The 17292-nt window shown below is 43.9% G+C and overlaps 1 protein-coding gene across 1 annotated transcript in view; it reads left to right on the plus strand.

Annotated features, from left to right (window-relative positions):
- The first annotated feature begins 335 nt into the window (after window positions 1-335).
- INIP (INTS3 and NABP interacting protein) overlaps window positions 336-17292 on the plus strand; it is a 40980-nt gene continuing 24023 nt past the window's right edge. The window contains exon 1 of the mRNA XM_089670927.1: window positions 336-486. Coding sequence (XP_089527053.1) covers window positions 462-486 — 25 coding nt within the window. The 5' untranslated portion in view covers window positions 336-461. The remainder of the gene's footprint in view (window positions 487-17292) is intronic.

Consider the following 17292-nt stretch of genomic DNA (forward strand, 5'->3'; position numbering starts at 1 on the left):
GGGGTTAAAAAGGAGATTTGGATGTAGTTAATAAATAGCTTACTTCTATTTCCAAAATATAGCCTAAGCAAGTAGATACGAACCTCTACCTAAAACTATAATAAATACTCAGAATATGAGTTGGTCAGATTTGTCAGCCCACCAGCAGAGGGCGCGAGCAATACAAACTCTTTCTAGTTTTACGATGAGCGTTTCCATCAAGCTGTATGATAGCGTGAGTTCTGCGTCAGTACGGTGGCGGCCATGTTTGATCAGGGCACAAATCCCACACATCTAGTAAGCCAACTATGCGACAACAAGCGGCGCTATTAGAAAACTATGCTGAAAGCGATCGTTAAAATCCGATGTAATTTCAGTAACTGTTCACGAACAATTGGCGGGGAAGGCGATGTCGGCAGCGGCGTTCTAGGTTGCCAAGCAACCTCAAGCCCACCCCCTCTGTGAGTCGTAGGCTGAACAATATGGCGGCGCCACCACCGGCAGCAGGTAATGTGAAAGGAAGATTGTTGATAGTGTATTGTTTACACTAGAAGCTTCTTCAATGACAGGAGACGCTGTGTGCCCTTCTCTGACAGTTCGTTGTCACTGCAGCTGGCCACATTGAAATGGAAGGACAATATTTTGCTGGTTTACAGATAGTCTTTGTGATAGAAGGACCCTCCCCCTGCCCATCTTCCCTGTGTTCTGCTGAGGGAACTATCTGCTGCATCCATTTAGCATCTGACATTTGTTTGAGGTGATGAGATCATTCAGAGTGCCTTAGACAAAGTTCATACTTGTGCAGTCTCTGAAAAGCAATATGTGGCAGATTGCTTTTCAGAGTGTGGCTAAGCTGGCACTGTTGTGTGCAGAAGACAACCTTAGTGAAAAAAATATATAATACACCATTATCCAGAAGACGCTCCCATCATTTATAAGCTATACATGTGACTGCTGGCGTGACTAGGGTTGCCACCTCATCCCTTTAAACCCCAACACATATTAATTACACAGGTTCTGATGCTAATTTAATGCAGTGAGTTTAATTACCACAATAATCAGCCACAGAACCTGTGTAGTTAATGTGTGTTGGGGTTTAAAGGGATGAGGTGGCAACCCTGCATGTGACTGATTTCTAATCAATTATTACACATGGCATATTACATGAACCTTATGAAAACCAATATATCCAAAGAAATCAATAGACATAGATTTCTTTGGATATATTCAGGGGTGTATTTACCACAAGGCAAACAAGGCATAGGGCGGCATTTTTCAGGGGGGCAGCACTGGGATGGATGAAGGCACATAAGCGGCATGGGGACCAGGTGGGGTCTGTGGGAGGCTGTGGGCTGCTTGGCGGTGTATGCCGAGCCCCACCCTCATTCCCAGGGATGTCCGGAGCTGTGGAGGTGAGTGTCTTCTCTCTCTCCCCCCCCGATGGGGGGGGGGGTGTATGGTGGCCAGTGTATGGGGGGGCGGTGGTAGTGTAAAGCTCTCTTAGGTGGGGGGGGGCAGGGGGCGATTTGGTCAATGACAGGCTCTCTCTGGGGGGGGAGGGGTGTTGATTGGTGTCAGGCTCCTTCTGTGGAAGGGGGGGCAATTCTGGTGTTGCCTGGGGCAGCACAAAACTTAAATACACCACTGGATATATTGGTTTACACTCATTTTCATGTGCTTCAATTAATATGCCATGTGTAATAACTGATTAGATATCAGTCACATGTAAAGCTATAAATGATGGGGGCGCAACATGTCTTGTGGTTAATGGATTATTGTAGAAGTGTGGGAATGCATTTACTGTGAGCAGCACCCTGACGCACAAATTCACAACTGTGTATATATATATATATATATATATATATATATATATGTACATGCATGCATACCTACATATAGGCATACCTCGGTTTACAAATTTAATTCGTTCTGCAGGACTTTTCGTATAGCGAAAAATTTGTAAACCAAAACACCGTTTCCCATAGGAATGCATTGAAAGCCAATTAATCCATTCCGGAGATCAGAAAAATACCGCATGAGTTATTTTGTCAAGTTATGCAGTATTTTAGTAGTGACAACCATGTGTTAATGTTTCAGCTGTCAGCGGGGTTCCCCACTGACAGCTGAATGTAAAAGAATTGCCGGCAATTAAAAAAATTAATAAACGGTGTGGGGTCCCCCCCCATCCCTACCAAGCCCTTCGGGTTTGGTATGGAATTTGAAGGTAACTCCAACGCCAAAATTTAAAGAAAAAATGCTGTGGGGGGCCCCCCAAATTCCATACCAGTCCATTATCAGAGTATGCAGCCCGGCAGGTCAGGAAAGATGGGAGGGGGATAAGTGAGGCCCCCCCCCCTCCTGAACCATACCTGGCTACATGCCCTCAACATGGGGGGGTGCTTTGGGGACGTGGGGGTCTGCGGGCAGGGGACTTATCAGAATCTGGATGCCCCCTTTAACAAGGGGGCCCCCAGATCCCGACCCCCCCCCCCACCCCATGTGAATGAGTATGAGGTACATGGTCCCGCTACTCATTCACAAAAAACAAAAAGTGTAGTGTGAAAAAAGACAGGACATGGACTTTGACAAGTCCTTTATTAAAAGAAAAAAATTAAAGAATGCCCTCCGCAGTAGATCCAATTTCAATCACGATGGCCACCGCCGCCGTCTCGAAAAAAAGAATAAAAATAAAAGGCTCTCTAGCAACATGGGGACAAGGTGCTTTGGGGGGGTAGCCCCCTGCCCCAAAGCACCCCCTAATGTTGAGGGCATGTGGCCTGGTATGGTTCAGGAGGGGGCTCTCACTCGTTCCCCCCCCCCCCTTCCTTTCCTGACCTTCCTAGCTGCATGCTCGGATAAGGGTCTGGTATGGATTTTTAGGGGGGGCACCATTTTTAAAAAAATAATTTTTGCCATGGACGTTCCCCTCAAAATCCATACCAGACCCAAAGGACTTGGTATGGATGGGAGGGGGGACCCCATGCCATTTTTTTTTATTTTATTATGATGCCTGTTTTTAAATGTAATTACCACTTTTTTTTTTCTTCACTATAGCTCTGAGATTCAGCAGTCACTTTCCCCCCAGCTAAAAGAAAGAAAGTTTCCTTTTAGTTTATTTCCCCAAGTTAAAAGAAACAATGTTTCCTCTTAGTTTCTTAAAAGAAAGAAAGTTTCCTTTAACCCCGGGGAAAGTGACAGCTAATTCTGTGAACTATAGTGAAGAAAAAAAAAAAGCTAGCAATTGCATTTAAAAATCGGCACTGACAAACACTTCGTATTGTGAAAAAATTTGTAAAACATTCGGAAACGGAGGCATTATTTTCAATGGATTTTCATTCGTAAACCAAAAATTACGTTAACAGAGGTACACCTGTATGTGTGTGTGTATATGTATATATATATATGTATATATATATATATATATATATATATATATATATATATATATATATATATATACACATTTTGTACATTATTTTATTGCACACATTTTTTTTGCTATTGGAAGAAGTATACATCACTCACAGTTGTTTAATTAGTTTTAAGTGTTACTAAACCCAGGGCCCTGCATTCACTATATCTGGTCTCCCACAATACACAGAACATGGAAATGCAATTATTTTAGTAAATATAACTTGCTACATACCTTTTCTCATCAGCAGTATATAATAGTCTTGTGACTTCTATCAGTGTCCAGCTGAGCACTGGTTAATCTTGTAGGAGACGTTTTCATTCTCCTCCCCTCCCAAAGAAAAAACCTTGCCCCCACGGTTCTGTGCTATCAGCAGGTGGATTGGAAACAGTAGAAGGGGAGGATCAGAGAAGATAGGATCAAGCAGGCTTTTTACACAATGCAGAGTATTAACCCCTTAGGTTCCACAATGAGTATAACAAGTATGCTTTACTGCATATACAGACTGATTTTACTGTTGTGGGTTTAGTAACACATTAAGGTCTTGCATTTAGTGGCAGGTAGTGCAGAAGTTTCACAGTGCATTAAAAAAAATAATAATAAATGCATTTTTTGTTCCTGCAAAAACAAGTGCATTTATCCTTCTTTTTTTTTTTTTTTTTTTTTTTTTTTACAAAAGGTGAACTTAGCCTTTAAAGTGGTCCTAAAGGCAAAATCAGAGATGACATACTGTATATGATGCAGTCTGTCACTGGCATTAGCAAAACAGATTGTGTTTCTCAGAGTCCCATCCGTAATCATTTTTTTACCTGTTTATCTAGCCAGTCTGTTATTTTCAACTTCTGTTAAGGCAGCGGTTCTCAACCTGTGGGTCGCGACTCCTGCGGCCCTTTCACAGGGGTCGCCAAAGACCATCGGAAAACACATATTTTCGATGGTCTTAGGAACCGAGACACGGCTCCTCTATCCCTCTCCAGGCAGGTCCGCCCACATGCAGATACGCCCACATACGAGTACCCGGCGTGATGACATCATCGCGCCAACCCCATCACATACACCCCTTACAAATACAGGTGTATGTGACAGGGTTGGCGCCATAATGTACTTATGTGGACCAGTCACATGTGTGTTTACAGCTACTGTGTAGAAAGCAGCTACTGTGTAGAAAGGAGCTACTGTGTTGAAAGCAGCTACTGTGTTGAAAGCAGCTACTGTGCTGAAAGCAGCTACTGTGTTGAAAGCAGCTACTGTGTTGAAAGCAGCTACTGTGTTGAAAGCAGCTACTGTGTTGAAAGCAGCTACTGTGTTGAAAGCAGCTACTGTGCTGAAAGCAGCTACTGTGCTGAAAGCAGCAGTATTGGAGGTAAAACGACACTTCATGAATTCTAATTACTGGGTAAATGTAAAATCTTGTACTGTAAAATCAACTACTGCAAAAAAAAAATATTTGATTAATCGCTATGCTTTAATTATGTTCAATTTGTAACAATGAAAATACATCCTGCATATCAGATATTTACATTACGATTCATAATAGTAGCAAAATTATAGTTATAAAGTAGCAATGAAAATAATTTTATGGTTGGGGGTCACCACAACATGAGGAACTGTATTAAAGGGTCACGGCATTAGGAAGGTTGAGAACCACTGCCTTAAGGCTTCATTTAGACCACTGGTGCTGAATCTGCGGCCCTCAGAGCCCTCTGATGTGGCCCTCAAACCAGGGATCCGTTCTAAATTGGCCCTAGTATGTATGAATGTGAGTTGGGACCTTAGACTGTATGCTCCTTGAGGACAGGGACTGATGTGAATGCACAATATAAATGTAAAGTACTGCGTAAATTGACATAAGTATAAGTATCTGTAATAATAATGATGATATCCTGTGGGTTTGCTGTGCTTTCAGAAGGTGCACTACACCCGCAAGATATAATAGAAGTCTATGGCAAAGCTCAGCTAACCCACAGGAAAGTCGTAGGTGCACTGCACTACACTCGTAGTGCAGGTAAACCACCGCGCATCAATATGAAAGCAGGCTTATAGGGGGTAAAGGACAGTAAGTGCTTCTTTATATTTGTGGATTGGGGCGGTAAAACCCTATAGTTGAGACATGTTTTTTCCACATCCCACCCAACCACTGGTGTAGCGTTAGGGGTCGCAATGGCGACCCTGCTCCATGCTCCAGGGGGCCCATGTGACTTCACTGTCACATTCAGTTTTACACGTGAACATGAGGGGCAGCATATACAGAAATTGCTCTTCTCCATTTTACTCCTGCAACTGCTGAAAGCTGGCTTCTCCCCGTTTCCCTCCTTCTGGCATTCAGCAGGTGCAAGAGGAAAATGTTCATTACACTATTCAAAAAAAAAAAAATATTGAAATTCAGAATTTCATTACACTGTGGCTTGCGACTGGTTACCAAATCACTTGAATATGCCTTGCTCTTCAAAAGGTTGAGCACCCCTGATTTAGACCGACTCTGACATGTGGGCGGGAGCAGGTGCACAGGTCAAACACAGACACCATGCATTTGGATCTGTGCACCCGCTCCTGCCCACATGTCAGAATTTATCATGCAGCTGCTCACTGGCTGTGATTGACAGCAGTGAAAGCCAATGGCTCCTGTTGCTGTGTCTCAGCCAGTGAGGAGAATAAGACCAGAGAGAGCTGAGGTTCCCATGCACAGCTTTGGATTGAGATCAGGCTCAGGCAAGTATTGGGGGGGAAGGCTTTTTTCACCTTCCACTGCAAGGGTTAATTGCTCGATTTGTTTAGGAGCGAGGAGATACACTATTAGGATCTATGCACATGGGGCTTAAAAAATGCCAGGTCTTTTGGCAGAGCGTTTTTTTGAGGGGGGAGGGGTAACAGGCATTTAGGAGCATTTATCTTTTTTTCTGCCAAAAAATCTTTCAAACTGATCTTAAAATACGCCTCTAATCGTCCTAATGTGCATGGACACATAGGATAACATTGAGCTGCTTCTACAGGCAAAACACAAACCTCCTGTAGAAAGCCCAGTGTGCCCCTTCCTTACCAGATCTTCCTGGACATTGCCAGCAGTATCTGGACCCCATGGAGGGGGAAAAAAAAGCTTTGTATGACCTCTAGAATGTACAGGTCATTAATGTAAGGTGAGGGCACATCTACAATGCCTTGAAAAAGTATTCATACCCCTTGAAATTTTCCACATTTTTTCATGTTACAAACAAAAATGTAAATGTATTTTATTGGGATTTTATGTAATAAACAAAGGGCCGGTTTACTGTCCTTCAAACTTTAGGGGGGCTGGACTGTGGGCAGTGGGAGAAGAAAATGTCCTGGTGTCAGTGGAGTAGTAAACAATGCCCTATCGTTGGTATTAGGGGGAGTAATAGTGTCCCATCATTGGTGTCAGTGGGTGGAATAATACCTCATCATTGGTGTCAGTAGGAGGAATAGTGTCCCAACATTGGTATCAGTGGGAGAAATTGTGCCTCATCATTGGTGTCAGTGGGAGGAATAGTGCCCCATCATTGGTGTCAGTGGGAGGAAAAGTGCTCCATCATTGGTGTCAGTGGGAGGAATAGTGCCCCATCATTGGTGTCAGTGGGAGGAATAGTGCCCTATCATTGGTATTAGGGGGAGTAATAGTGTCCCATCATTGGTGTCAGTGGGTGGAATAATACCTCATCATTGGTGTCAGTGGGAGGAATAGTGTCCCAATATTGGTATCAGTGGGAGAAATAGTGCCTCATCATTGGTGTCAGTGGGAGGAATAGTTTCCTATCACTGGTATCATCAGGGGGAATAGTGTCCCATCATTGGTGTCAGTGGCAGGAATAGTGCCACATCGTTGGTGTCAGCGGTTGTAATAGTTTCCCATCATTGGTGTAAGTGGGAGGAATAATGCCCCGTCATTGGTGTCAGTGGGAGGAATAGTGTCCCATCATTGGTGTCAGTAAGAGGAATAGTACCTCATCATTGGTGTCAGTGAGATGAACAGTGTCCCATCATTGGTGTCAGTGGGAGGAATAGTGTCCCACCATTGGTGTCAGTGGGAGGAATAGTGTCCCATCATTGTTGTCAATGGGATGAATAGTGTCCCATCATTGGTGTCAATGGGATGAATAGTGTCCCATCATTGGTGTCAGTGGGATGAATAGTGTCCCATCATTGGTGTCAGTGGGATGAATAGTGTCCCATCATTGGTGTCAGTGGGATGAATAGTGTCCCATCATTGGTGTCAGTAAGAGGAATAGTACCTCATCATTGATGTCAGTGGGAGGAATAGTGTCCCATCATTGGTGTCAGTGGGAGGAATAGTGTCCCATCATTGGTGTCAGTGGGAGGAATAGTGCCCATCATTGGTGTCAGTGGGAGAAATAGTGTCCCATCATTGGTGTCAGTAAGAGGAATAGTACCTCATCATTGGTGTCAGTGGGAGGAATAGTGTCCCATCATTGGTGTCAGTTGGAGGAATAGTGTCTCATCATTGCTGTCAGTGGGAGGAATAGTGCCCCATCATTGGTGTCAGTGGGAGTAATAGTGCCCCATCATTGGTGTCAGTAAGAGGAATAGTACCTCATCATTGGTGTCAGTGGGAGGAATAGTGTCCCATCATTGGTGTCAGTTGGAGGAATAGTGCCCATCATTGGTGTCAGTGGGAGAAATAGTGTCCCATCATTGGTGTCAGTAAGAGCAATAGTACCTCATCATTGGTGTCAGTGGGAGGAATAGTGTCCCATCATTGGTGTCAGTTGGAGGAATAGTGTCTCATCATTGCTGTCAGTGGGAGGAATAGTGCCCCATCACTGGTTTCAGTGGGAGGAATAGTTCCCCATCATTGGTATCAGTGGGAGGAATAGTGTCCCATCATTGGTGTCAGTGGGATGAATAGTGTCCCGTCATTGGTGTCAGTGGGAGGAATAGTGTCCCGTCATTGGTGTCAGTGGGAGGAATAGTGTCCCGTCATTGGTGTCAGTGGGAGGAATAGTGTCCCGTCATTGGTGTCAGTGGGAGGAATAGTGTCCCGTCATTGGTGTCAGTGGGAGGAATAGTGTCCCGTCATTGGTGTCAGTGGGAGGAATAGTGTCCCGTCATTGGTGTCAGTGGGAGGAATAGTTCCCCGTCATTGGTGTCAGTGGGAGGAATAGTGCCCCGTCTTTGGTGTCAGTAGGAGGAATAGTGCCCCATCTTTGGTGTCAGTGGGAGGAATAGTGCCCCATCATTGGTTTCAGTGGGATGAATAGTGCCCCATCATTGGTGTCAGTGGGATGAATAGTGCCCCATCATTGGTGTCAGTGGGAGGAAAAGAGCCTCATCATTGGTGTCAGTGGGAAGAATAGTGTCCCATCACTGGTGTCAGTGGGAGGAATACTGTCCTATCACTGGTGTCAGTGGGAGGAATACTGTCCTATCACTGGTTTCAGTGGGAGGAATAGTGCCCCATCATTGGTGTCAGTGGGAGGAATAGTGCCCCATCATTGGTGTCAGTGGGATGAATAGTGCCCCATCATTGGTGTCAGAGGAGAGGAATTGTGCCCCATCATTGGTGTCAGAGGAGAGGAATTGTGCCCCATCATTGGTGTCAGTGGGAGGAAAAGTGCCTCATCATTGATGTCGGTGGGAGGAATAGTGTCCCATCTTTGATGTCGGTGGGAGGAATAGTGTCCCATCATCGGTGTCGGTGGGAGCAATAGTGTCCCATCATCGGTGTCGGTGGGAGCAATAGTGTCCCATCATCGGTGTCGGTGGGAGCAATAGTGTCCCATCATCGGTGTCAGTGGGAGCAATAGTGTTCCATCATCGGTGTCGGTGGGAGCAATAGTGTCCCATCATCGGTGTCGGTGGGAGCAATAGTGTCCCATCATCGGTGTCGGTGGGAGCAATAGTGTCCCATCATCGGTGTCGGTGGGAGCAATAGTGTCCCATCATCGGTGTCGGTGGGAGCAATAGTGTCCCATCATCGGTGTCGGTGGGAGCAATAGTGTCCCATCATCGGTGTCGGTGGGAGCAATAGTGTCCCATCATCGGTGTCGGTGGGAGCAATAGTGTCCCATCATCGGTGTCGGTGGGAGCAATAGTGTCCCATCATCGGTGTCGGTGGGAGCAATAGTGTCCCATCATCGGTGTCGGTGGGAGCAATAGTGTCCCATCATCGGTGTCGGTGGGAGCAATAGTGTCCCATCATCGGTGTCGGTGGGAGCAATAGTGTCCCATCATCGGTGTCGGTGGGAGCAATAGTGTCCCATCATCGGTGTCGGTGGGAGCAATAGTGTCCCATCATCGGTGTCAGTGGGAGGAATAGTGCCCCATCATCGGTGTCAGTGTGAGGAATAGTGCCCCATCATCGGTGTCAGTGTGAGGAATAGTGCCCCATCATCGGTGTCAGTGGGAGGAATAGTGCCCCATCATTGGTATTAATGGGAGAAATAGTGCCCCATTATTGCTGGCAGTGGTAGGAAAAGTACCTCGGGGGGCAGATAAAAGCAAGCAAAGGGCCGTAGTATGGAGACCCCTGTGATAGACCAACACATAATTGTGAAGTGGAAGGAAAATGATAAATGGTTTTAAAAATTTCTTACAAATCTGTGAAAAGTGTGGCGTGCATTTGTATTCAGCCCCCTGAGTCAATACTTTGTAGAACCACCTTTCGCTGCAATTACAGCTGCAAGTCTTTTTGGGTATTTCTCTACCAGCTTTGCACATCTAGAGAGTGACATTTTTGCCCATTCTTCTTTGCAAAATAGCTCAAGCTCTGTCAGATTGGATGGAGAGCGTCTGTGAACAGCAATTTTCAAGTCTTGCCACAGACTCTCAATTGGATTTAGGTCTGGACTTTGACTGGGCCATTCTAACACATGAATATGCTTTGATGTAAACTATTCCATTGTAGCTCTGGCTGTATGTTTAGGGTCGTTGTCCTGTTGGAAGGTGAACCTCCGCCCCACTCTCAAGTCTTTTGCAGACTCTAACAGGTTTTCCTCTAAGATTTCCCTGTATTTGGCTCTATTCATCTTCCCATCAACTCTGAATGCTTCCCTGTCCCTGCTGAAGAACAGCATCCCCACAACATGATGCTGCCACACCATGTTTCACAGTGGGGATGGTGTGATATGCAGTGTTAGTTTTCCGCCACGCCTAGCGTTTTGCTTTTAATCCAAATAGTTCCATTTAGTCTCATCCCACCAGAGCACCTTCTTCCATATGTTTGCTGTGTCCCCCACGTGGCTTCTCGCAAACTGCAGACGGGACATCTTAGGGCTTTCTTTCAACAATGGCTTTCTTCCAGTCACTCTTCAATAAAATCCAGATTTGTGGAGTGCACGACTAATAGTTGTCCTGTGGACAGATTCTCCCACCTGAGCTGTGGATCTCTGCAGCTCCTACAGAGTTACCATGGGCCTCCTGGCTGCTTCTCTGATTAATGCTCTCCTTGCCTGGCCTATCAGTTTAGGTGGATGTCTTGGTAGGTTTGCAGTTTTCCCATACTTTTTCCATTTTCAGATGATGGATTGAACAGTGCTCCATGAGATGTTCAAAGCTTGGGATGCTTTTTTATGATCTAACCCTGCGTTAAACTTCTCCACAACTTTATCCCTGACCTGTCTGGTGTGTTCCTTGGCCTTCATGGTGATGTTAGTTCACTAATGTTCTCTAACAAACCTCTGAGGGCTTCACAGAACAGCTGTATTTACACTGAGATTAAATGACACCAGGTGGACTTCTATTTACTAATTAGTTGATGTCTGAAGGCAATTGATTCCACTAGATTTTAGTTCAGAGTAAAGGGGGCTGAATACAAATGCATGCCACACTTTTCAGGTATTTATTTGTAAAAAAATTTTAAAAACATTTATCGCTTTCCTTCCACTTCACAATTATGTACCACTTTGTTTTGGTCTATCGCTTACAATCCCAATAACATACATTTACCTTCTTGGTTGTAACATGACAAAATGTGGACAATTTCAAGGGGTGTGAATACTTTTTCAAGGCACTGTGGTGGAGGAAGAGTGGAGTGAACCACTGGAGACATTGCACATAGTGATGGAAGATCTGTGGCACAGTTGGACTGTAATTATTTATGTTTGCACATGGGATTGAATTACCTTCTGGATTATACGGTTGGACTTCAGCATTTTATGTTGTTCCACAACACATTTTTATGTTGTTTATTTTATGTGTTTATTTTACTGTTATATGATTCTATTTTAAAGTGTGCAGCACTTTAGCGTTGGCTTGCTACTAGTAAATACAACTCCAACTAGAAAATCTACAATTTCTGGGGAAATTGTGTGAAGTGTTCTTGCCTCCACCAGTAGTCTATAACTGCAGTGGGTGGAGTGGCTTGTCACTCTGCTGCCTTCTCACACACCTGGGTTCCTATGGCAACTCACTCTACAGCAAGGGGAGAGGCATGGTTATAAACAAACTGCTCCAACTTGCTCACTTCACTGGCGGTTGCCATCTTCAAACTGTTGTAGTTTTAAAACTATAAATCCTACAGTGAAGCTTTATATTGTGAGAATCATAAGACCCAGACCTACATTTTGATGCATAGTATGTCTCTGAAATATTACAAATAAAGGCACAGTCGCAGTTTAAAAATTGCCCTTCAAATTTCAGGTGTCTAGAGTGGATTTTCAATGAAAGTCAATGGGCGGCGTAAGTTGCAAACAAATAGTCATATTGTGAAAACTATCAGGACTATGGCTTAGCCGTGGACATTTGTAGTGGCAGCAGGGATAGCTGAACGTTTTGATACAAGATTTGTGTAGGTGGGCTTTAAAATGAGGAAGTGATGGCAGTTTAGAAATCATATCCTGATTTTTCATCTCACACTCTAGTTTTTGTCAGCTCCCACTCTAGTTTTGAACATTCCGCCATTCATTCCTATGGGAAAAGTTCACCACAAAAAGGCGATATTTCGTAAACCATTCGGTGAAACGTTCCACAAAGTAATACCACACCAATGGGGAACAATCCGCACGTTTCGGTATATTACGTGTCTATGTAGTGTAAAAACTGTGGGAGGAGGTAGGGTGGTAAATTTGGCTATAATAAGAATATATTTTCTATTGTGAATAAAATATGGGTTTATGAGATTTGCAAATCATTGCATTCCGTTTTTATGTAGATTTTACACAGCGTCCCAACTTTTTTGTAATTAAGTGTTCTTGCATGGCAAGAACACTTATTGTTATCTTACATATATATTCTTATTAAATGTTCTTGCATGGCAAGAGCACTTATTTTTTATCTCGCATGTACAGTATATGTGAGATAACAATAAGTGTTCTTGCCATGCAAGAACACTTAATTACAAAAAAGTTGGGACGCTGTGTAAAATCTACATAAAAACGGAATGCAATGATTTGCAAATCTCATAAACCCATATTTTATTCACAATAGAAAACATATCAAATTTTTAAACTGAGAAGATGTACCCCCAAACATTATATATTTTTTTTAAGCAGAGGCCCTAGGGAATAAAATGGTGAGTGTTGCAATTTTTTTAAGTCATGCGTTTTTTCAAACGCATATTTGGGGAAAAAAAACAGTTTGAACAACTTGCATTTTGGTGAACATGAACACAATATAATACCCATTTGTTTGGTAAAATATAAAAGATGATGTTACACCAAGTAAACGGATATCAGATATGTCACACTTTAAGATTGCGCACGCCCGTGGACAAACAAATTAGCAACAAACTATGATACAATGAATTATCAATAGGTGATACTTTTAAAAGCCTTTACAGGTTACCATTGTAGATGTACACAGGTCTGGTCCTAGAATTATTACTGTCGCTCACATGTATAGTGTGATCACTGTTTACATATGCGTGCGGGACCAATGCGTGCATCCGCCTTTGCGCACGAGCATGGTGGGATAGGGGTGCATTAAAAATATTTTAAAATTGTATTATTTTTTTTTAGTTTTTACACTGTCCCCTTAATGTTTTATCACTTTTATTGCTATCACAAGGGATAAACAACATCTCTTGTGATAGCATGGGCCATGACAGGTCCTATTTACTGAGAGATCTGGGGTCTATGAGACCCCGTATCTCTCCTCTGGCCTGCAAAGCAGACCCACCACCTAGAAAAGAATCGTATAAGTGTGAACAGAGTCTCACACTTGCTTTTGGTTTATTTTGATTAGCTAGTGACAGGTTTGCTTTAGAAAGAAAATGAACTGTTGAATCTGTGCCTATGGAAGGCAAGCAAAGGACTAGTCACCAGCATTGCCTGTAGACTCCCTGCATGTGATCATTTCCACATTACTGACTTACCGTGTTTTGCTCCCCAATGTGCCTGTGTGCAGAGGTGGCCATCTTGATAGAGAAGCAGGGCTTTGCTTCTTTGTGTCACAACTTTCTCCCTGATTACTGGTGGTTTGATGAATGATGGAGAAATAAGCAGCAACAGGAGAGGTGGAAGACGTACAGATCCACAGAATGACTGAAGCAGAAGAAGGGAGATCCTTGTCAGTGGGTCCTTAAGTACAGCTTTCCTTCCAGCGAAGAGAACAATGTGAAGTTGTGACATCATAAATCTCGCTTAGTATCTTACGAGAATAGCAATTAGAGACATGGTTCCTTAGATCACATTTTTTAACCAGGGCGCCACAAAGATTCCTCAGAGGTTCCTTGGCAAAGTATAAAAAAATTGCCCCAACTAAGGCACAGTTGCAGATTAAACATTTTCCCCTGCCGACCCAGCCTCAATGTTGCCGGTCTGTTGCTTTTTTAAATTGGCATTAGGCTCTGCAAGTACTTTGTGCAGGTGTGGCCTGCCAGCCGATGATGTCATCAGTTGCTGAGGGCATGTTGGGCGCCTGCACATCTTACTTGGGACAATTGTGCAGAAATGCTTTTTGCAAAATCAGGGTGCCGCTTTATTGCCTGGCTGTGTAAACTGGTGTGTCTTTGTAAGGAGGCCACTTTGAGAGAAAGCTGGGCGAAGGCTGGCAGGCTGCATATGAGCTCCTCTGAGCTCTTGGAGGTGCAAGGCTTATTGCGGGAATGGATAGAAGAACACAATTGCTTTTCATCTTGTACAGTTTTTAGCTTGGCACCTTGTTAGTGTGTGTGTTTTGGGTTTTTTTTTGGTTTTTTCTTCTTTAACCACTTGCCTCCCTGCCACAGTGTTTATACTGCGGCAGAGCGGCACTGCTGTGCTAGAGCACGTTAAAAAAAACGGCGCCTAGCAAAACAGGTAGGGGGTCGCGCCCGTCCTACCTGCACCGCCAATCGCGGCAGCGGGTGTCCGTCACCGGATTCCGGCGGGTTATTACCCGCCGGCTCCCGGCGATTAGCCGCACTCACTGACACAGAGCACAGCTGCAGTGTTTACACTGCACCTGTGCACCCTGTCAGCTCCTAACACACTGTCACGGAGAGCAGAGATTAGCTTTCCGGGACAGTGTGTTCCCGTGATGTACACACCCCCGCCCACTAGTAAAACACTCCCCTTACACAGTTAACCCTTTCATTACCTAATAAAAGTTAACCCCTTCCTCCCCAGTGCCATTAGTACAGTGTCAGTGTTGTTTTTTTTCACTGATGACTGTATGTGTGTGTGTGTATATGTATGTATATATATATATATATATATATATATATATATATATACATACATACAGTCAGGTCCATAAATATTGGGACATCGACACAATTCTAACATTTATGGGTCTATACACCACCACAATGGATTTGAAATGAAACGAACAAGATGTGTTTTAACTGCAGACTGTCCGCTTTAATTTGAGGGTATTTACATCCAAATCAGGTAAACGGTGTAGGAATTACAACAGTTTGCATATGTGTCTCCCACTTGTTAAATGACCAAAAGTAATGGGACAATTGGCTTCTCAGCTGTTCCATGGCCAGGTGTGTGTTATTCCCTCATTATCCCAATTACAATGAGCAGATAAAAGGTCCAGAGTTCATTTCAAGTGTGCTATTTGCATTTGGAATCTGTTGCTGTCAACTCTCAAGATGAGATCCAAAGAGCTGTCACTATCAGTGAAGCAAGCCATCATTAGGCTGAAAAAACAAAACAAACCCATCAGAGAGATAGCAAAAACATTAGGCGTGGCCAAAACAACTGTTTGGAACATTCTTAAAAAGAAGGAACGCACCGGTGAGCTCAGCAACACAAAAGACCCGGAAGACCACGGAAAACAACTGAGGTGGATGACCGAAGAATTCTTTCCCTGGTGAAGAAAACACCCTTCACAACAGTTGGCCAGATCAAGAACACTCTCCAGGAGGTAGGTGCATTTGTGTCAAAGTCAACAATCAAGAGAAGACTTCACCAGAGTGAATACAGAGGGTTCACCACAAGATGTAAACCATTGGTGAGCCTCAAAAACAGGAAGGCCAGATTAGAGTTTGCCAAGCAACATCTAAAAAAGCCTTCACAGTTCTGGAACAACATCCTATGGACAGATGAGGCCAAGATCAACTTGTACCATAGTGATGGGAAGAGAAGAGTATGGAGAAGGAAAGGAACTGCTCATGATCCTAAGCATACCACCTCATCAGTGAAGCGTGGTGGTAGTGTCATGGCGTGTGCATGTATGGCTGCCTATGGAACTGGTTCTCTTGTATTTATTGATGATGTGACTGCTGACAAAAGCAGCAGGATGAATTCTGAAGTATTTCGGGCAATATTATCTGCTCATATTCAGCCAAATGCTTCAGAACTCATTGGACGCCGCTTCACAGTGCAGATGGACAATGACCCAAAGCATACTGCAAAAGCAACCAAAGAGTTTTTTAAGGGAAAGAAGTGGAATGTTATTCAATGGCCAAGTCAATCACCTGACCTGAATCCGATTGAGCATGCACTTCACTTGCTGAAGACAAAACTGAAGGGAAAATGCCCCAAGAACAAGCGGGAACTGAAGACAGTTGCAGTAGAGGCCTGGCAGAGCATCACCAGGGATGAAACCCAGCGTCTGGTGATGTCTATGCGTTCCAGACTTCAGGCTGTAATTGACTGCAAAGGATTTGCAACCAAGTATTAAAAAGTGAAAGTTCGATTTTTGATTATTATTCTGTCCCATTACTTTTGGTCTCTTATCAAGTGGGAGGCACATATGCAAACTGTTGTAATTCCTACACCGTTCACCTGATTTGGATGTAAATACCCTCAAATTAAAGCTGACAGTCTGCAGTTAAAACACATCTTGTTTGTTTCATTTCAAATCCATTGAGGTGGTGTATAGAGCCAAAAATTTTAGAATTGTGTCGATGTCCCAATATTTATGGACCTGACTGTACATGATTTGTGCTTCCGTTGTTTTCACGCCCCTCCCAGATAGCGTCAGATTGCCCGTCAGTATACCAGTCATCGCATTTAACCCCTTGATTGCTAGCAACACGCTCATGCACAATAAATCTCCATTGCTAGTATAGTGTCTGAACAGATCAATATCTTTGATCAGATCAGCACTATACCAGCGTTCACATTAGTATAGCGTCCTCAAAAATGCAGTGTTAGTGGGATCAGCCCCGACACCTGCCAGCACCTGCGTTTAGCCCCTACGTTTACCCCCCCCCCTTCTCCCCCAGCAAGTGCAGTGCCAGTAGGTCACTGTCACTTGATCTATTGCACACAAAACCGCAGTGTTCGCAGAATCAGGCCTGATCTCTGTTAGAACTTGCCGGTAAATTTTGATGACTCTCATATGCAGCCTCTTAGATTGTAAGCTCCCAGGATCAGGCCCTCCTAACCCTCTTGTATTTAACTGTATTGTTGCTGTATTGTCTCCTGTTATATTGTAGCGCTGAGCAAACTGTTGGCGCTATATAAATCCTGTATAATAATAATAATACCAGCACTGCAGTATGACTTGGTGACGTGGCGAGTCCTATAAGTGTAGTACAAGCTGGTGCGGTGGCG

Source organism: Staurois parvus, unplaced genomic scaffold (assembly GCF_062004578.1).
Source record: "Staurois parvus isolate SC_StPar_1 unplaced genomic scaffold, SC_StPar_1.0 ptg000096l, whole genome shotgun sequence".
Taxonomy (NCBI): Eukaryota; Metazoa; Chordata; class Amphibia; order Anura; family Ranidae; genus Staurois; species Staurois parvus.